The following is a 22,222-nucleotide window of genomic DNA, read 5'->3' as shown; positions in this document are numbered from 1 at the left end:
AAAAACTTTTATTCTTCCTTTACGTTGCATGCGCCTTACATTTCAGCTACTCTTACGAGATGATATTCAGCTCTACAAGCGACACATTCACTTACACAACACAGGGTGTATGTGAAGGTCACCAAATAATTAACATCATTACTCTTATAGAAAACAATATGTTAATATTACTCCTTTTAGCTCAGATTATTTTAGATGAATCATAGTCATAAGAAAGACGTTTTTATTTTACACTATCTGTTCCAATTTTCTTAAAAGTTGTAACATGAGTAAAGCATCAGTGATTTGAATAACATTTGTTAGAGATGATTTTTCTGTGAGTAATGATATTCATTATAAACTAGTACTTATGGAGAATAGAAAATTTAATCACAAAAAAGAGAGAGAGAGAGAGAATGTGGGCGAGTATGTGCATAGTTTTTTAACATGAATACCATATTTTCATAAATAAGTATTGTAAATTAACAACTGCAGAATACACATCACAGTACAATGTACTTCACAACTAAGCTTCGTGTTCAATATGTGATGCATAAATAGTAGAGAAAATGTAAATGCCATAAAAGAGATAATAAATACTGACATGAAGAGAAATGATACAGTGTAATGTGTCTCAGCAATGGTCAACATAGTGAGAGCTAAATAACTGTATATTTATTAGCACCTCAAAACAATAGTTAACATATATTTCATTTTATTTATTTATTTTCATAACTTCACAAATTACTTTAACCAAATTAAATAAATTTTTCAAATTTAGTTATTTTATTTGATGATTTGCAATTTTCAGATATTTTATGTAATGACAACAATTCGTAAGCTTCTGTTTTTTTGTTAGATAAAAATTGTAATTTATAGAGAACAGAAACATTTTTACTGAAATTTCACCAAAAAAACTAATAGTAGTAATAAATCTGATTTAAAAGAATTTTATTATAATCCTATATACTTTCCTGGCTATAAGTCTAGTACTACTGTAGTAGCATAACTATTGTGTATAAGGGAAGAATAACGATTGATCAAAATTTTGGGTATCAGATTTATTGCAAATATTGATGTTTCAAGATCCTCTTATTCTGAAAAAACAAAAAAAAAGTGTTATAGAAATTTCCAGATGTATGTACATAAAGGTGTTTGGCCTTTTTTTCATTAACATGCCAGGATTGGCTTCACATTATTTTTCAAAAACAGTTCAAAAAATGTCTAAATACAAAATTAAAAAATGAGGAGCAGTAATAGTAGTTTTCGTCATTTTTAATTTTTGACTTATTCATAATGAATGTTCCCGATACATAAAATTTAATAGAGGCCAAAGAATAGAGATTCAAAAGCACAAAATTCCAAAACACCATGATGGAATGTCATTATTCTGACCAATAAAAATGTTCCTATAAAACAGATGTTACAGCAATCAAAAATAAAAAAAGGATTAAAAAAATTTATGTTTTTTTTTTAATGAACCTCTCTTTTTTCCTGTTTAGCCTCCGGTAACTACCGTTCAGATAATACTTCAGAGGATGAATGAGGATGATATGTATGAGTGTAGTCTTGTACATTCTCAGTTCGACTATTTCTGAGTTGTGTGGTTAATTGAAACCCAACCACCAAAGAACACCGGTATCCACAATCTAGTATTCAAGTCCGTGTAAAAATAACTGGCTTTACTAGGACTTGAACGCTGGAACTCTCGACTTCCAAATCAGCTGATTTGGGAAGACACATTCACCACTACACCAACCCGGTGGGGTTATTAATTTTTTTAATGAACCTACTAAATTTTATCCTAACAGAATCTTTATTTTAATGAAGTTCATAGAATTTATTGTAAATGTTAGTCTTTTCATATGAATAATGATTATACGTAACTGATAGGAAATCACAGAGACCGTGAAATTGGCATAACCATTCCCCAGAGAACAAATATCCTATGTCATACTTATTAGGAAAAATGATAAATAAAGTGATTTTTCATAATCTCCTTTATTAAGCCAAATATATTGGTCCATATCATAAGGCCAAGCTCATCAAAAAGTATGAGGAGGGGGCTGAAATATAATGTACAGTCACTCATAACTTGCAAATGAAAAAAAGATAATCAAATGAAACAAATATGATTTAAAAGTACATTTTATTTGCTAGTTAATTCTTTTTGTATTTTTTCTATTGTGACAAATCATAGTTCCAGCACTGGACAGTCTACCATTTATCTTCTGGGTCATAATGATGTACCCAAATTTCATTTCCTATCACAATATTGAAAAGGAAATTATCTTGTTCATCACGATAACGTTTTCAGACGCATTAACATACTAGTGAACTTAACTCCATAACAATGGTGACTAACAGAAAATGAGAGGGTGTGGATCAATGAAGTTTGGAATGCTAGTGGTAGTAGGATAAACTAGAAGATGACAGCACCTGTTGCTTTACGTTAAATTTTGTCTGAATTGCTAATTATTCTGCAGTTACAAATTTTTTTTTTTTTTTGTATATTTAATATACTAATATTACTTCATTTTTTATATTTAAAATAATTAATATGGACTTAATTATATTTCTTTTTTATCTTATAATTCATTTTTATTTATAAAATTTATCTTACAAAGATGTACAAGATATATTGTGTCTTAAAGTACTACTATGAACCAATCAGAATAAAAAAATTATTTTTTATTAAATAACAAAAACTATTTGATTTTATAATCCAGTTTATTCACTAAATAATTACTAAAATCAATACAGTTTAAATTATACACAGTGTATTTTAAATATTATGTTTTGCATATTATTTTAAAAACAAATTCTACACAAAACAAAAACATATATATAATTTTCTGAAAAAGAATCACAACATTCAACAATTAAAGAGCTTTCCAACCAGAAAGCTAATTTTTTGATTAGTGAGGAAAGATTATAAAATTTACATTGGCAGCAATATAAAATTTTGTTGGTTCATGGAAATGAATGATTTTTTCTTTTCCTAATGTGCATGTTGCAGTTTGTTCAACTAGTGAACAATAAACAACCTCCCTCATGTTCCAATGAGATGTGGGTGATATGTATGACATGACATGTAAATGAGGTGTAATTGTGCAGACTCAGCCCAACCATTCCTGAAACATGTGGTTAATTGAACCCCAACCATCAAAGTACACCAATATTCACTCTCTAGTATTCAAATCCATATAAAAGCAACTAACTATCACTAAGATTTGAACCTCAGAACCTTCAACAACAAAACTCAGATGTCAAACAACTGATTTGCAACAAAAACTTCACCATACACTTATATAGAAATATATATGTAATTATTCAAAAGCATCATGGGTCTTATGGTGGTCTAGATTTCCAGATACTGCAAAAATTTATAAAAAAGATGTAGTAGAGTAATTCCAAAAAATTAATTAGTAACTAACTGCATGAATTGAAAAGTTACAGGAAATGGGTAGCACAGAAAAGATTAAATCTCCTAGAAGGCCGTTCACTGAAATGTTTCGCCTAGTTGCTTTCCTACAACCTATTAAATTGATAAGGATAAAAGAATCATTTAATAGTTTAACATGTTACAAATGGTGTCCATATAAAACATATATCTGAGAATTTAAATATATATATATATATATATATATATATATACACACCTACAAATACAGATAAATATCTCGCATACACAAACTTACAACTTACTAGTTCCTAGTTCAGTAAAAATTGTGATTCTTCTTCAGAAGCCCTGTAATAAAATTAAAAAAATAAATAACAATAAAATCTTAATAAACATAATAATATATCTTACAACACACCGAATTTGTTTTACTACAATCTTAACAATAACCTAAAATACCATTATCAATATTTCTTAAAAGAAATGCCCTTAGGAGTACCCGATTGCACTCTGTTTTGTTTAATTGCAGTAATAACGTATGTTTAATTAAAATAACGATGACTATGCTCTGAAGAAACGTTTTTCCATAGGTGATTAATGACATCTTATTTTTATGCTCTACAACGCTATTGATTGTGTTATCTTTTGAATGGCTAACTGATTAACCTTCATCATATCGCAAAAGATTGGTTAATAAAATTAGCATAATTAGATTTTGTTTATTATAACGGTAAACTTGTAAATGTTCCTCAAATTGATTTTTAAAGTTTCTGTTTGTCATTCCTATGTATAATTTCTTACAATATTCCTCTCCATATTTTATTTTATACATACCTGCTTTGCTATAATATTAGAAACATACTTTCTGTTTTGACTATTTTACACTATTTTTTTGTTGTTTTAAAATTAATTTTATTAGCAAATGGTTTTTTCTAAAAATTATAAATGTTGATATAATTTCAAGCAACATGGAAATTATTTATTGTCTCTTTTAATGCTATGGAATTAATCATTTTATTTCTATGTTAAAATTGACATTAATTTGTCTAAATCCTTTATGCTCTGATCATTTTGGTAATTTGTAAAAATTGATTGTTGTTGAATGTAGTGCCTGTATATGTTCTTTGTGTCAGCAGATAAATATGCATTAAGACATCATGATGAAGTACTATTTAGTGTAATCATTGTAGTTTAATTTATATGTTATAAAGTCACAGGTAGCCAGAAAATCTCCATGGCAGAATGGTAGCATCTTGGCCTTTCATCTGTAAGTTCTGGTTCAAATCCGTCAGGTAAAGCATTTTTCATATGCTACAAAATATCACTTTCATATTCCACAGACAAACGTCCAACATATGTGATGAGATCATAAAAATAATTAAAAGAAAGCTGTTAGGTTGCTGTATTATTGAACATTTATTTTAATTTGATTTATAATGATGTATTTATTGGTAATTTTGGAAGCTAGACAGTAATATTCTTGAAAAAATGTTGACAGTTTTGTTCTACTATTGATTAATGAATGTTGATATGTTACCAGATGTGTTTTGATTTTTTTCTGTAATTTATAAAGAATGTTGTTTATAGCTGTGGTTGGGTGGAGATCAATTTCGATTTTCTCATTAAAATATAAGTAAGCAGATTTGAGGTGATATCAATAAGAAGAATAAGATGTTCCATTACATGAGTTCTTCAGCATAATTGTTGATCAAGAGTGTATGTGTATAACAGAACTAACTTTTATATATAAATTATAACATTCCAAAACTAATATTATAGACACCAGTACTTATAAAAAATAAACAAATAAAAAAAATTAATCTTATTTAAAGGAACATTATTTATAAAATGTACTTAACAAATAAATACAATTCTATACATATAAGCATTAATTACATTGAAAAAATATACTATTCTATTATTCTAATCTCACAATGATACTAAACACAACACAAGTATGTTTACTGGTAAATGGTTTGATAATTATAATAGAAATAAATTTCAATTTTCTAATACTGAGTATAAAATTATATAAAAAAGGAGTAAACAAATTAAGCAGTTTAACAATACAAAAACAAATGGACACTTTAATGTTCATTCATATTAAAATTTCTAGGCTTTTTAGCTAATTTAGGAATAAGATATTAAGATTCCTTTTTTAAGCCTATGAAATAAAAGGCACTATGTCAGTGCTAAATACATAATACAAATGTTAACGATTTAAATGTGGATTAACTTTTAATTCTTGTTTAAGTATGTTACCATATGAATCTTCAATAACAATCAATTCGGCACGGCCAGCTACTTGCATTGGAACAACTAATTGATGTTTTATTCTTGAGGTAGTAAACTGCCAGGAATGTAATATAAGACCATTCTCACCGCGTAATTCAACAACTCTAATTCCAGCACTTGACATAACAACACCTCTGGAACAAATAGCAAAAAGGATAAACACATAAAAAGAAAAACAAACATAAGATATATTAATTTATTTTATAATAGTCAATCTGATTATTTAGTTTTACATGTTTTATGATAAATTAAACAAAATGAAAATGTTTCCAACTGATGCTAAATTTATTTATAAGTATATTTCTTAATAAGCAAAGATAATAAAAAAAATTAGAACAACTCTTAAAATCTTTTTAAATAAACAAGTAATGAGCAAGAAATTTACAAACAATACCTCAATTTTTAATAATTAACAACTTAATTCTTCTTCCTCACATGATCACATATTTTACCCACTTTTTCTGGGTCTCCCTAAACTTCTACTAAATGAATGATAATGTAGAGCATTAACCAGAATCCACTCACTTGGTATTCTATTGATATGATGTACCCATCTTTTTTCTATACCTTTATAACTTCCCAAAAATAATTTCTTTTCTTTAAATCTGTTCCTGGTGTCAGTACTACAAATTCAATCTTTCAAAATCAGATCATAGAAATTACATTTATGCAGCCTTCATCTTTCTTAACCATGTCATCCAAGTTCCTATGACCGACTTCAATATAGCGATAAGAATACTATCACAGTATGTATTCTAAGTTGTGCATTCTTGCTAGACATTTTTTTTTAAAGATCTTATTTATAAAAAACAAAAATCACATCAAATCTATTGATCCTCTTCTTAAATAATATCATATCCCAAATGACAAGAAATGTCAATCTGCTCTTCTGCTCAAAGACTTATTACCATTAAATATTTTTTATTGAATTGGATTTTTGCTTAAATATGCTACCACTTTTATTTTCTGTCGATTTTTTTCAATTTTCTCTATGATTATATTATCATGGTCATGTAACAGTGTTAAGGAAGAAACTTTCTTTAATCTCATTCTCAATAGCAACTTGCTGTTTCCATAATTAAACAAGTAACTATTAAAAATCTGTATGAAAAGATTATACTGGTTAACACAATTAGGTTTATATAAAATATTTTTGTCATTTCATCATAGATTCTAATCGCAATCCTCATCCTGAATATTATGTACTACTCGAATCAGACTTTATAAATAGTATCTCTTTTCTAATCTCTGGCATAACTTGCAAATATCTATCATAACTTTCAACTTTTCAAGTCTACCAAAGTAAGGTATGTATCACTATTAATTTCTGTTCACTTTTCTATAATATTCCTGAAAATTTTATCGGCTGGTCAACCTTTCCTAAAATCTATCTAGGTACTTTTCTATTACAATCCTGCTACCCAGATTTTCATGAATTTTTACTGATTATGATGGAAAAAACTGAGAGACAACACATAATATGAGTAAATTTTTAATTTTAAAGAAATTAAATATTGTATGTAAATTATTATTGACAAAAAATTTACATATTATAATTGTTTTTTCTTTAATTAAAATGAAATAACACTATTACTTATGAATGAATTTTACTTCAGCTTATCTTATCTTTCTTTTTACAACTGCTCTTTACTTTACTCTATTCATGATAGCTGCCTATCATTTTCATTGCTATTCTAGATATAAACTGCAAAAATGTTCCGGCAAATATATTTGATCCGCATGATTTTTATTGCAATAAAACAAACACTATTAACTTTCTGCAACCGTACAGAATATTGCTGGGAAACAAAATTTGTGAACATGGACATGATGTAGTTTAAGTAATTTCAAAAAACAGTGAATGCTGTGGATGCAGCAAATTTGAATGCTGCAAAGACTTATTATTTAAAAAGGAGTTGTGATCATAAGGATCTTATTTGCCAAATGCAATGATGTTGATGTTGATGTTCATTTATGGGTGGTCATTTGAGATGACCAAAATTAAGTTTTGCAAACATGAACTCAGTCTGAACCACAGTAACTCAATCAATCATTACAATTACTTATGTTTGTGCATCAAAATTGTTGAAAAATATTGTAGTCATCAGTGGTGTTGGTTAATGGTTGGAAATTGATGAGTCCATAACTGCAAGCTGGAATTATGTTGGCAACACCAGTGCCACTTGGGCACATATCGCTAAACAAATATTCCTTGTTTGGTGTTCCCAACCAAACTAAATAGAATAAATATTAATGGTGATCATTTTTCAACACATTGCATCAAGAACAATAATAATATCCTGGATAATGTGGATAATGGCACCTGAAACTACTGCTAAAACACACAATTGGTAAATAATCTCCAAAAATTTAATTGACCAGGTTGTGGGATACACCCACAAACTATCAAGTGATTATGGAGGTTGGCAAAAGAACAACAAATGGAACTTAGGTATGGCAACTGCAATATGAGATGGCTATTCAGATAAATTTCTCTGGTGGTGGCAGCTAGAAGATGATGCCGACCCCCTTTTGAAGTGATACTACATATCATCACTTTATGTCATTCAACATACAAAAGTTACATCATTACATAATTTTAATAAAAAAGTGAGTTAATATGTAATTTTCCTTGAATAAAAAATGTGGTGGAAGGCATATAACAGAGAAGTATCCGTTACCATTTGGTCAGTATAGAATCTAAAATAGGGTGATCCTCACATTGCCAACTATAACTCTCTTTTCTATAATTGGGAGAGGGACCAAATGAAATACTTATTAGATAAAAATATAGTTAAAAATATATACTTTAGGCAAATAAATTTGATCCACATGATTTTTATTGCAATAAAACAAACATGCATTACATAATTTTAATAAAAAAGGGAGTTAGCATGTAATTTTCCTTGAAATAAACATCTAATGAAATACTTACTCAAAAGTATGTAAACATATTTGAATCACCTAATTCTAGGCTGAAAATTGAATCGCTGAAAATGTTATTAGAAAAATAGAAATTATTATTTGACTTACAATAAACAATAGCAAAAGAAAATTGTACCTCAATTTATCATATTTAATATCTTCTTTCCTCAGTGTGGCTTCACTTTCACTGTTAAACCATCTGAAAATAAAAATTAACATAAAATAACCACTAATCAGAACAACAATAATATATAATTTCACTTATCTTTGTAGCCAATTTTTTTTTTCATTTTTTCTGAGTTCAGTGAAAGATTTTTTAAAATTTAAGAACAGATGAAGAGCCCAAGGGTAATATTAAAAAACACAGTTTTTGCTCATAAAAGTTTTATTGTATTCCTAATATAACTTTTTATATTGACTTCAAGATGCAAGCAGTATTTTTCTATCACTCACAGTTTTTGTGTGATAACATTTTTTACGTACTGTTTTTGTAGAATTCTATGTATTTTTTTAGGGTCAACTTATGTACATAAAAGAATATTTCAAATGATTTCTAACAGTGGGTGGCATACAAACATAATATTATGAAGGCAATTTATTTATGAACACAATTAACACACCAGTATTTTTAAACATTCATTTTGTATGCACATCCTGTGGTTTTATTGTTTTGTGATTTACAGCTACTGTGTCAAGTGTGTTATGTCAGTGTATAAATGATCCGGATAACTTCTATTACGCATGTGTGTGTATGTGAATTTGATGTTTAAAGAAAGCTAAAGTTTGATTCTACTAGTCAAAAAATATTATGAACTATATTTTGTTTGTAAATCTGAGAATCAAAAAAAGAACTAGGTCCGTCATATCTGCTGTTCGGCCTGGGTGAAATGTCAGACAGAGTGGGCCAGAAGTAATCACCACATGAGTTTTGCCAAACTAATTGTGTGGCATGAACCATAAGACCATGAGAGAATTTGCCTGTACCACATCCTTACATATATCTAACTTTAGAAGATGAATCAGAATACGAGGTAGCATCTGAAGTTCTTGAGGAGTGAGGTTATCCTATATTTGAAGTGATCCTCTTCCCTTGGACCTCATCTGATAACTGTAGGTGAATTAAATGACCTTGTTTGGGATTCAAACTTATCGAAGAAACAAGCTGAGTTTTTGGGATATAGGCCACAGGCTGGAATTATTCCCAAACTGACACTAAAGTGTGTTTCTTTCATAATTGTCTCAGAGAGTTTCAAGATTTATATTCTAAAGAAGATAATTTAGTGTACTGTAAACAATATTTGTGCTGTCAGGGATGCACTTCACCATAAACATAACTCTACAGAATGAAGACTTTCTTTCATCGATTCTTTGGAAACTAGTTTAAAGATTGTCCTTTCACACAATGGCAATAAATTTCCTTGTGTCATTAACTTATGGACAACATAAAATAAAAATCTAACATAAAATAAACAAATGACAAAATAAAAATCCTGCTAGAAAAAATCCAATACAAGTAGGATTGTACATTGGTCTATAAGTTATGATTTAAAAATTATTGCATTATTAATGAGTATGCAGCTCAGCTACACTAAATTTTGTTGCTTTTTGAGTGAATGGGACAATATACAAGTCAAATCATTACATCAAGAAGGAATGCTCAAAGCTTGAAGTACTTACACCTGGACTGAAAAAATGTTATCATCCCCACTAATTAACTCAGAAATGATTCTTCTACCTCTGCTCTGTTAAAATTAGTGCTTTTCAAACTTTGTTAAGGCAAAGATAAAAATGGTTTGGATCTCAGTACCAAATTATCTATTCCAAAGGAAAACAAAAATTACCAGTTTTAGTTAAGTTGAACAGCGAGTGCCCTCAATCATGTAAATTCTTACATTTCTTTCAAAGTATAACTATGTATAAAAAAAAAATGGTAGGCAATGGAGAAAATCTATTTATATATCTCTATTCACCATGAAAAGTTGTAGCAGCATCATATATTTTGTTCCTTGTGCTAAAAAAAAGGTTTAATCTTATCCCTCAGAGTAATAAGAGACATAGTATAACTGGATGGATGAATTAACATAGAAAACATAAAATCACAAAAGATGAAGAAGATTGAAAATAAAAATTTAAGATCCACCAATACCTTTCTTTTTAGCAAACAAAAAATATATACAATGGCATGAATTTATTACTAACACAATATACTAGTAGTTCCTGAAAATTATTTAAGTAGTAAAATATCAAAAGATGAACAAAGTAAATAGACATTAATTTCAGGCCTGCACAAATAAGGAGGGCTTTCATACAAAAAGAAATCTGCAAGTAACAAATATAAATCTTAAAATTAGAAAAACATTTTCTTTAAATATAAGAATTTGTATGGAATTTAGTGTCTTTGGTAATAAAACTTAGAAAAACATAAAATAGCACGGCTTTGAAAAGTAGGGAGCACATAAAAAATTATGTGGATCAATAAAATTCAAAATAGGGAAAGATCTATTGGGAATAATGAATAAAAGAGAAAATAAATTGGGGCAGAATCTAGTAAGAAATGAATTAGATTGATAAGATGTACAGATTATTAATACAAGTATAGGATCTGAAACAGATAGCAGAAGATATGATTCCAAACAGTATTTTGAATGGATGCTATACAAGAGAAGAGAGAGGATGACCTAGGATTTGTTGGATACAAGATGTCAGCACTGCCATACACAGAAGACAGATAGACTATATCAGTTGAAATGATGGAGTTTACAGAAAGCTGAGTATAAGTAATGTCCATTCAGGTAATAGGACTTTGTTTGAAAATAAGTAAGCAAACAAATAAATCATTTTTATATGCCACATTAATCAATTAAATCTATAAAATATCACAAGAATTGGGTAAGTAATAAAGTAAATCAGATGATTAAAATGAAAAATAAGATGATATTATGGTTGTGGACATGACTGCAAACTATCTTGATGGGTTGATCATCTTTCACACCATACTTTTCCTTTATCAATCTGTGAGTGCAGGTCTGACCTTGATAGATTCTTCACGCTAAGTATAGATCTTTATAATCAGTACATCCTTGATATCCATGGGACACCCTGTAGAACTACTCAATGACTTTTTCCTATTTGGTATCTGCAAAATAAGCCTGACAGCCAAAGTAACTACCAGATAAAGCTGGACCTCTTAATTCACTAATAAAAAAGTAATACAATAAATATAAATTATATACAGTACTGCTTGTGAGCATCAGTTTACTACAGCACACTAATTTCAGAGCAAGTTTGTAAGCTATAATAGGAATGGCTTGCTGATGCTCCCGCAGGATTCCTTACTTACAAAGTATTTGAGCTCATGAGCACAGACAAGCTCCTCTTCTTCTTCATAAATTATTTTTACTAAATAAATTAATAAATAAATAAAGTCAAACTTTAAACTGACTTTCCTCCAGTATCCTGTGATGAAAGGAGGACAAGAACTTTGAAAAGAATGACAGGTTATTAAAGAAACTCCATGACTTACATAAACTGTTACGTTTGGACACTGGCAAATTTTAAGAGAAGTGACTATAGACTGTCACATTTTTAGAAGATATTTCCTGAGAAGAACAATCAGGTTGAATTCATCTACAAAACAATATAATTTAGTTTGATTTCTTGTTTCTAATGATTTATATATGTAGTTTAGTTTAATGCTGTAGTATTTAATTGTATTTTTTAGTCAGATAACCAATCCATTACATAAATTAATCATTTGTGAAAAACTTATTGTGACTGGCCCACACTTTGTACTGCTGATGCAAAGCAATGACTCAGTATAAGGATGAGAATTTGAGTCTAGAAAAATCATAAAAAAAGATAAGTGTTTTTCCCCCCATCCCTTTATGAGGGTTTGAATAAGACTGAACACTATCAGAAAGAATCTTAACTACCAAAGGGGCATTAATTTATCCAATTTCTAAGTAAAGTTTTGAGATACGTCAATAAAAATTATGATGCAGATTCTCATCAAGGGGACCTGCTTCTTGGCTAAGGGAGTAGGTTCGAATCTCCTTGCCCCCTTGACCGATTATGACCAAAATTAAATAGCATCAATGCATGCCTCATAAACAGAAATCACTTGCCAAATTTTATCCAAAGTGGTCCATTACATCTGGAAATATAAGCAAAAAAATAAGTAAAAATGCACACGTACGTACACACATTCTTTGGAAATTTTATATAACAATAATTGTGTTTTTTTGATAAAAGAGATCATGGAACAACTAGATCTGCAAAAAACCCAACCAAATTAGCACATTTTCCTACATAGTGAGCAACAGCTGTTTAATTCACTAATCTTTAGTAAACCTTGTTTTTAATTGTTTGCACATTATTTCTTACTACTACTCTTTTGAACATTGTGTAAACAAAAATTTATACAAAATGATTTTTATCTCCTCAATTTAATCAGATAGCTCACTACACTGATCAAACAGAATACTATTCTAAACAAAGATATAACAAACATACAGCAATACAGATTCAATATTTTCTGACCATTTTAGGCACAAATCACTGATCTGCAAACTTTAAAACAGCTACACTTACACAAAAAAAGGACCATATCTTAATACACATTCTAATATATTAAGAAATCACAAGTATAAAACTGATCCCAGTGTAAAAATAGCAGCACCATTTAGGTTAGCTGCAAAGACAGCTGAAAATGTTTTGAAGTAAATTTATTAAAAACACTTTATGATTTAGTCAGCCATTACAAAAGTTTACATTTTAAATTAATACATTTACATTTTAAAAAAATATGTAATTATTTTTTCATTAAATGGTTAAGAAAGTGTAATAAAATAACATATTAAAACAATATTTCTTTGGCATAGATTCAGATAAGATTACTAATGAAAAACTATTAATCTTAATAAACAAGAAAAATAAGAGGAAAGATAATAAAAAAAAGTTGATTCTACTATTTAAAATAAACAGATATAAGTATAATTAAATTTTGCAACAAAAAAATAAAGTACCCTTACTTTCACTCATACTATAATTAATTTTAAAAGTCTATATTGAGTTAAAACATATTATAATAAGAAAAAATGAGTACTACCAATATGAAAAAGCAAACATATTACATTAAATCAAATAATAAAATTATAAAAATAAAAATAATCTTCTGACTGAGAATGATTAAATTTAAAAGTTGATATGAAAGGACTAAATAAGAATAAAAAAAAGCCATATTACAAATTAAATTTAGAAGTTTCTGAGAACTGTACTAAAACTAGTATTCATTATTTGTTCTACCCTTACTCCTCCCACAAAATCAATGGAATCTGAGACTACAGATTTGTAGGTAAAGCAAGCAGGAAGTATCTACCTCAATCACAGAACAGTGAACATAGCAGTTTTTCTGCCGTAATACAATTTTGGGAATGCTTGGTTAGCATGTCATGTAAAGATATAAAAAAAAATGTGAAAATAAAATTAAGAAATACAAACCTATGGTAAGCAAGTAATGCAGCACAACTAGGAGACCAATGAGTTTTATCATCAATAGAACCATTATTACTTCCACTTGCTTGAGACTGTTGTACAAACCGTGAATTATTATTATTATTATTACTATTAACATTTTTAGTACTATAAGCAGGACGAGGACTTTGGTTGTTAATTAATTCTGCAGACAATGACAATGATGGTGATGATGTTGCCAACATTGGTACATAACAAGAGCCATCTGAATTTGCATTATTTGCAGATTCTATTGTTGTTGGAGATTTAATAAAACATTCAACATTTAATTTACTTATTAACTGGACTGTTGTATACTGCATACACTGCTGATGATTTTGGAAATAATGAGCTAATGGTAAAAATACAAGGCCAATATTATCAAACCCACGTCCCATGATCCCATCTTTAGAATGGCCAAGATCAAATGTGTGACCTAATTCATGACAAACTGAACCCAATGTTGTACTGAAGCAACCACCATAATTTCCCCTGAAATAAAAATTAAATGTTCATTAAAAGATGTTTATAAAATTAATAACAATATTATAATTTAACTATAATAAAACTCCTCAATTTAATCAGATAGCTCACTACACTGGTCAAACAGGATACTATTCTAAACAAAGATATAACAAACATACATCAACATTTGTTATGTATAATCACTGATCTGCAAACTTTACAACAGCTACACTTACACAAAAAAAGGACCATATCTTAATACACATTCTAATACATTAAGAAATCACAAGTATAAAACTGATCCTAGTGTAAAAATAGCAGCACCATTTAGGTTAGCTGCAAAGACAGCTGAAAATGTTTTGAGGTAAAATTTTGAAGTAATATTTAATTAATATTCGTTCATCACAATTAATTTTTCTATTGTTTACCACTTACTTCTGTCACATATTATAATTATGTCAGAGGGATGCAGTTGTTTAAGTTTTAATTTTCCCGTGCAAGAGATACATAGTCTGAGGAATTAGTTATATTTTAATGCTAACAGCTCCTGGCCATTCAAATTAATAATATTACACAAATTTTTAAAGATTTTTAAAAACTTGCTTTATACTTTTTAGTCATGCATTAATCAAATTATTATCATACATTGTAAGAGTTTAATTAGTAGATTAATTTGGATTTAAAATCCCACACACCCATTTTACAGATTTTGCAATTTTTTACATCTGCACCCTTAATTTACACCCCCCCCCCCCCCCCGACAGAGGGGTGTTTGCAAAAGTAATGGTGTAATATTGTATTGTCACCCAACCTTAGTAACTGTAAAAAATTTTATCAATTGGCAATGGTAAGGAAGTATGTTAAATTAAGGATGCAAGATTTGAGGACAAACATGAAAAAAAATTGAAAATTGAAAAAACATTGCGAGTTAAAGTAAAACAAGTAAAAATACATTCTGGCTTGACAATACATGTACTTAACAAGCTAAGAGTATATCCCCAAACAAGGGATGCAGCTTCCTATCGGATCTGAATAAAAAATCTGTCACCAAATATTTTTAACTTCAAAAATATAATATAAATCAATAAAAAGCAATTTACTTAAACATTTTTGTTAAAGGAAGTAAAATTAAAATATATATAAAACAGATTTAAAACATGCTACTAAATTTAATATTGCTTGATATCAATATTAAATATTAACAGGGCAGCAGCAGCTTCAACTGACTGACTTTGAAATATAGTTTGTTTTATACTGTTTTCCTTAAATTTGAATTTGAGAAAAACTATATATAATACTTTTCGATCCTTTGTAAGGAAGTTTTATTATTTTCTTTACAACAGTTATGTAGGTTTATCATGAAAGGTTATTGATGCTTTAGTAGAATCTTGAAAAGGCATGTTTAATACGAAAATTTCCAAAAATATGGTCCCCTTTTGAAATATGATTTCCACACTTTGAATAAGTTTCTGTAAGCCAGCTGTTTTTCCTATGAATAACTTTGAAACAACATCTTGGATTAAAAGCATTGGATGAAGCATTTGGATAAAATTAATTCTTAAGAAAATAATTCCTAAATGGTGATAAGTAATAAATTTAAAAAAAGAAATTTTGTAAATTGTTTAAAAAATACAAATATACAACCATAGTTTTATATAAACAAAGGTGCAATTTTCAGGGAAGCAGATGAAAACTTGGCTAACTTCTTTTTTCAAGAAATACTAAAGGGTAAGGGCTATCAAAAAATTAAGATTTTTACATTTTAAATGTAATAAGTAACTTGCGAGATGGATCTAAATTTAAAATAAATAAAAGAGACTTTTTTGGTACCACAGGCTACTGGAATGGAATGGACCAAAAATGTTTATAGTGGTTTGAAGGCCTGTTGATGTAGAAAATGTAGATGTAAAAAACTCCCATTAACTCCTTTTCTGAAGGAAGATACAGCTAAATAGAGAAAACTATATAGTCATTTTTGGGGGTTAATTTTTATATTAAATAAAAATTTGTTATGTCTTGATAAAAAAGACTACAACGTTTTCAAGCAAAATTTTTGGCTGGTGCCCAGTAAATATTTGAAATTCTATTTTGGCCAAAACACCCCCCTCCTTTTTTTCAATTTTTGTATAATACATTCTTTATCCCCCAAAGATAGTACCTGTCAACCAAGTTTGAAAAGAATTGGTCCATGGCAAAAATCTCCCTATGCGAATGAGCATACGGTGATAACCCAAATAAAGTCCAAGGTAGATAAAGCTTGGTAAGCTAGAGAAAAAACAGTTTGTCTAGGAGAGTTGAACTCTCAGAAGAAAATCTACTGGTCCTCCAGGTTGGGGTTGGGTATAGTGTTAGCAACTCCATCCTAGAAAACGAAAACTGCTATGAAACCAAAAAATGAGCATCGGATAAGAATTGGAATTATGGATAATGGAAATAGATGTCAAAAACAAATGATATTGGAAGTTGAAACAAACTTTAAACACTGCATCATGGAATGTGCAAATAATGTTGAAAGCAGGGAAAATAATGGAGATAGGTGATGAAATGAAGAAATACAATGCTCTATATAACAGCATTATACAAGGTTAGATGGAGAGGACCTAATAGGAAGTGGATAAAAAGAATTATAGCTTGTATTATAGTGGCAACGAAGAAAGATCTGGCAGGTATGGAACAGCTTTCATGGTAAAGCGAATATGTACAATATGAATTAAAGGGCGATTCAGGAATATAACTATGATTTCAGCCTATGCATCAACAGAAGAAGTAGTAGAAGAGGAAAAGGGAACCATCTATGAAAATCTGACCAGATGTGTAGCGGAGTCCCAAGATATGATATGCTGCTGTTGTTGGGAGAATTCAATACAGATAGAGAAGAAGCTTTTTCTAGCAGAAGTAGCAGGAAAGTACACACTCCACAAAGAAAGCTTGCAGAGCTGGCAGAGAAGTAAGCATTGTTAATTGCCATATTCGAAAACACTGAATGAAAACCAATGTTCGAACATAAAATAATCCATCTGGGTATCTGGAAAATGCCAGGAACTAATATAGTCAATCAAACTGACTACACGCTGATGTCCATAAAAAATGAACAACATGAGGCCCTCAACTGTAACTCTTATCATTTTATGGTAAGAACTGCAATTTTGCAAAAGATGTCAATGACTGATACAGGACCAGCACAAAGAAGACCAAAATGGTACAGAGAGAAACTGATGAATGAGGAAAGGAGGGAACAGGTATCAGAATGCCCTGAAAGGAAAACTCAAAGATGCCCAGAGACGAATATAGAGAGAACAAGGTGCTGTGGACAGGATATGGAATGCCATGAAACAGGCAGTGTTAAAAGCAGGAGAGGAGAGCATTGGAAAGAGAAGAATGGGAAGGAATGTGGAATGGTTTGATGGAGAGTGTAGAGAGATGGTGTTAAAAAAGAATCAGCTTTTCTAGAGAGGATCCAGAGGAAACAAGACAGAGTAAGAGAAATATAAATAGACTAGGAGAACAGCTAATAAAGTGATATGAAGGAAAAACAGAGTACGTGAAAAGTAAGCTAGAAAGCATACAAGAGCTCAATACAGCAAACAAGTCAAGAGAGGAACTGGCAAGGTGGATACACAGACTGATTCTGACGATTTGGAGAGAAGAGAGGATGCTAAAAGACTGGAAGAAAGCCCTATATACAAGAAAGATGACAAGTTGACCTGCAGCAATTTCTGAGAGATTACTTTGTTTTATGTAACCTACAAAGTCTTCTCTAGTCCTGACAAATAGCTTAAGCAGTTTGGCAGAGGGAATAGTTTGAGAATATCAATGCAGACTTAGGCCTCATAGAGATACCAAAGATCAAATATTTGCACTACAACAAACCACGAAGTTCTATGAACACAAAATAAGTTTATATTTGTTGTTATTTATTGACTTTAGACAAGCCTTTGACAGGATAAGTAGAGTAAAAGTATTAAATCCCCTAGAGTTACAATAATCCAAAAATGTATAGGTGTGGTATTAAGCCATGGAAGAACAAGTAGAGAGTTTGACATAACAGACAGAGTCAGGCAGGGGGGTGTGCTCTTGACTATGCTCTTTAGCCTGGCATTTCAAAAGGCAGTGGAGAACATTGGTATGAGACGAAAAGGAAAAATAAACAGAATGGTGCAAGTACAGGCATATGCAGATGATGTCCTGGCAGCAAGAAATGAAGCAGCCTTGAATGACATATTGATACAAATAAAGAAAACAAAAAAGGTTAGACTGGAAATAAACTAAGGAAAAACCAAATATTTGAAGACGAACAGTGCAGGAGCACAAGGAAAGGGAAATGATATGAAAGTAGGGGTATACACTTTTAAAAATGTCAGAAATTTCATATACCTGGGAACAGAAATTAATAGTGACAATAAAAATGCCCATGGAAATTAAAAGAAGAATTATGCTTGGTAACTGTGCATACTTCGCAAATGCTAAATTAATAAGATTTAAAATTATCAATGCAGTACCAAAATTAAAATCTATAAAACGTTAATTCGATCAATTGTTACCTAAAGATGTGAAGCATGGGCATTAAATACCAGAGATATTAAGGACTTGAAGGTGTTCAAATTATACATAAGTTGAATATATGGAACTGTTTTTGAAGGAACATGTAGGATAAGAAATGAGGAAATAGAGGGAACACTAAAATATAGTTGGGTAATAAAGTCACAAAGAGCTGATTGGCTGGGTCACAAGGAAAGAATGAGAGAAAAGACTACAAGGAATAATCTACAGGGAAATAGATAGGACTAGGAAAACAGGCAGGCTCAGAATGAGCTGGCTCCAGAATGTAACAAGAGATCTGACAATCTGAGTTGAGAAGATAGAGAAGTTTGGAGGAGGCCAAAGCTCATGCCGGGCTGTTGTGTCAAGATACATACAGACATGTATAATAACAAAATGAAAACTAATATATAATATTCATTTAAGAACTGGGTATGATGAGATTTGCATTAGTTACGAAAAATCACATAATGAATATTATGTTGTATGATTTTGTATATTTTATTTTGAAAAGAAAATATTATGATAATAGTATATAATAACAAAGCACACGATAAACACTGCTGCCAAGAGTACATGAATTACACTGCAATGGCCACACTACATATGAAATTAGGTAAACCGTACATAAATTTTCCTAAAAATATATCACAAATCCAGCTGTCACACTTAGTACATACAAACTGAATCAAGAGAACACTCTTAAACAATACAGCACTTAATAATATACAAAATTGGATAAATCCAACATATTAAACAAACAAATAACACAAAAGGAGTAAAATATAATAGGCTTATCTGGCCATAAACTAGATAGGTTTCTTAACTACTTTCAGACAGCATTTACTAAAATCAAAGCTAGGTTTAACACCACTAAATAAAGGACTGTATTATAATTCTGGAAAAAATTTCTGATAACAACTTCCAAGCATTCATAAAGTGAGATATTGGCTACATATTTTACAAAACTGTCAATCTAATTTTATCATGCTGATCTAGAAATCCAATATTTTTAAAAAGAAAGAAAATATCATTGTAAAAAGGGACAAATTTGTGATCACGGACTGAGATAAGATAAAAGGTCTTGGGCTAAATTTTTAACTCCCATTAAAGTCATTGTTATTGCTGGATTTATAATTCTCAATTGTTACAGGTTTTATTTTATGGGAAGTTTTGATTATATGTATAGAGATGTTACTTTGTTACTCTTATTATTGTTACTATTATTATTTAGGCACAATAATCCTAAATTATGAAAATCAATTCAACTGTTTCAACTGTATTCAAGACAAATTCACACACGATCAAAAATAACATATCTAGATTGTAATACATATAAAGGGATGAATGGAATAATTATTGTCAATAAAATTGGCAACCAATTTATTTTAAATATAAATTAATATTGTCAAACAAAATTTAAAAAAATATAAGTAAAAAACTTACCTAAAACAACTGTCATCCATCAAATATCGTGTATCAACAGGAGTTGTATCCAAAAAACACTTTATAACATCTTCTACATGCTCTGGCCAAGTGTATAAACAAGCAGTTCCAAATAATGCTAAACCACCACCCCCTAAAGCTGCATGAGCTTTAACTGATCCATTATCAGAACCATCCCACCATGTTGCCGAAAGAAATGCCAGAAATTTGCGTTTATTACTACACAGTTCACTCTTCATAAGTTCTCTACCAAAATAAACCCACAAAGCCTCTTGATCCATAGATCTTGCTTCTTCAACAGTAAGATTACTGTAGAATCGAACACATTTATCAGCTTTAAGATTAACATCGCTTTCAATTTGAAATGTTTTCCTTCCAAAATTATTTTCAAATAATTTTTCTGCAATTAAACTTTGAATTAATTTTGATCCAAGTACAATTCTGCGACAAGCACATTCAACTGAGTTATCATAATTTACTGGAGCCTGAAATCTTCCATCATGATTTTTACAAATAATGTAAACTGGTGTAACAAAATATTCTGTTGCTCTTGGTTTGTAATTTAAAATTATTTCAAATGACGTATTACAAAATTCCAGAACAATTTTATTTTTACCATTTGTTAATTCAACAAGGCACTTAAATTTTAATTTTATAACAGGCCAATAAGTTGTTGCATTTGTTTCACTATTGTGTATTACAATATGGTTATTACAATTTAATTGTAATGTTTTATTATCTTTTATAAAACGTGATACCTCACCTTTTAAAAGAGCTAGAGAGAAGTTAAGTGTTTCTCCCTCTATTAAATTATCTATAACAATCGTATGTTGGCATGTACATTTTTCATTAAATTTTTTATCCATTTCATCATCTTAGCCATAATGCATGCGTTTAGACAAGCTCAAAGTGCTTCCACTGACTATCTCCATAATACATAACATTTTGACTGTTTAATTTTGCATTAAAATACACGAAAATGAGTAAAAGTTAAAAATAAATATTCTGCAATTACTTGTTTAATTGTATTAACACACGATTTGTGAAAATTACGCAGTTACTGGAATCGTAAAATCATTTTTAAGGTTTCTGAAAAATTTACCTCTACAAAAGTTCGTGAAACCACATAATTTTGTTGTACATTTAATTTATTTTAATCATACATAAGGATTAACTTTCATGAATTTCAACTGCTCTATAATTAATTAACACAAGTGTAACACGAAAATCATCCATTTCATATCACATAAGGTTTAAAGCCAATGTCCGTTTTGTCTCCCACAAATTACTTCTAATGAATTCTCAATTAAACCATAACCTGCAGATATAAATTCAAACGATTGACAATAGTACTGACAGCTATACAAATCGATAGTTCATTATCGAGTTTAACGAAAGACCTAGATCTTGTTTTCTTGTCTACTATAATTTATAAACATTCAAAATAATTATTATATTCTCCTTATTAATTTTCAGTCAAGAACTAATAGAGTATTTTAACGCTATAAGCACATTTTTAGATAGTCTGATCTAGACATTTCAGAAATACATATTTAAGTTATTTTGTATTTTATAACCACCGTAAGGTATTTTACCCAAACATACCCAGAAACAACATTTTTCGTAAAAAAATATATGCAGGTATCAAAATACGATTAT

At 29.6% G+C, this 22,222-nt stretch overlaps 1 protein-coding gene across 3 annotated transcripts; it reads right to left on the bottom strand.

The window, feature by feature from the left end:
* Positions 1-830: 830 nt before the first annotated feature.
* LOC142324013 (uncharacterized) lies at positions 831-21,913 on the bottom strand. 3 transcript variants are annotated; one of them, XM_075364564.1, is made up of 5 exons: positions 20,564-21,913; positions 14,102-14,605; positions 8,739-8,801; positions 5,645-5,811; positions 831-1,076 (listed from the first exon to the last, which is right to left on the bottom strand). In XM_075364564.1, the coding sequence occupies exons 1-5, from the start codon at positions 21,427-21,429 to the stop codon at positions 1,072-1,074; spliced, it is 1,605 nt and encodes a 534-aa protein (XP_075220679.1). In that variant the 5' UTR covers positions 21,430-21,913; the 3' UTR covers positions 831-1,071. The 3 variants fall into 3 exon arrangements, with proteins under 3 accessions (XP_075220679.1, XP_075220677.1, XP_075220678.1); XM_075364563.1 differs by lacking the exon at positions 831-1,076 and adding an exon at positions 2,680-3,730; XM_075364562.1 differs by lacking the exon at positions 831-1,076 and having other exon boundaries at positions 2,679-5,811.
* Between the last annotated feature and the right edge of the window lie 309 nt (positions 21,914-22,222).

The sequence above is a fragment of the Lycorma delicatula genome, chromosome 4 (assembly GCF_047948215.1).
Source record: "Lycorma delicatula isolate Av1 chromosome 4, ASM4794821v1, whole genome shotgun sequence".
NCBI classification, from domain to species: Eukaryota; Metazoa; Arthropoda; class Insecta; order Hemiptera; family Fulgoridae; genus Lycorma; species Lycorma delicatula.
The sequence above is the reverse complement of the archived record's forward strand: the minus strand, read 5'-3'. Positions and strand labels throughout refer to the sequence as shown.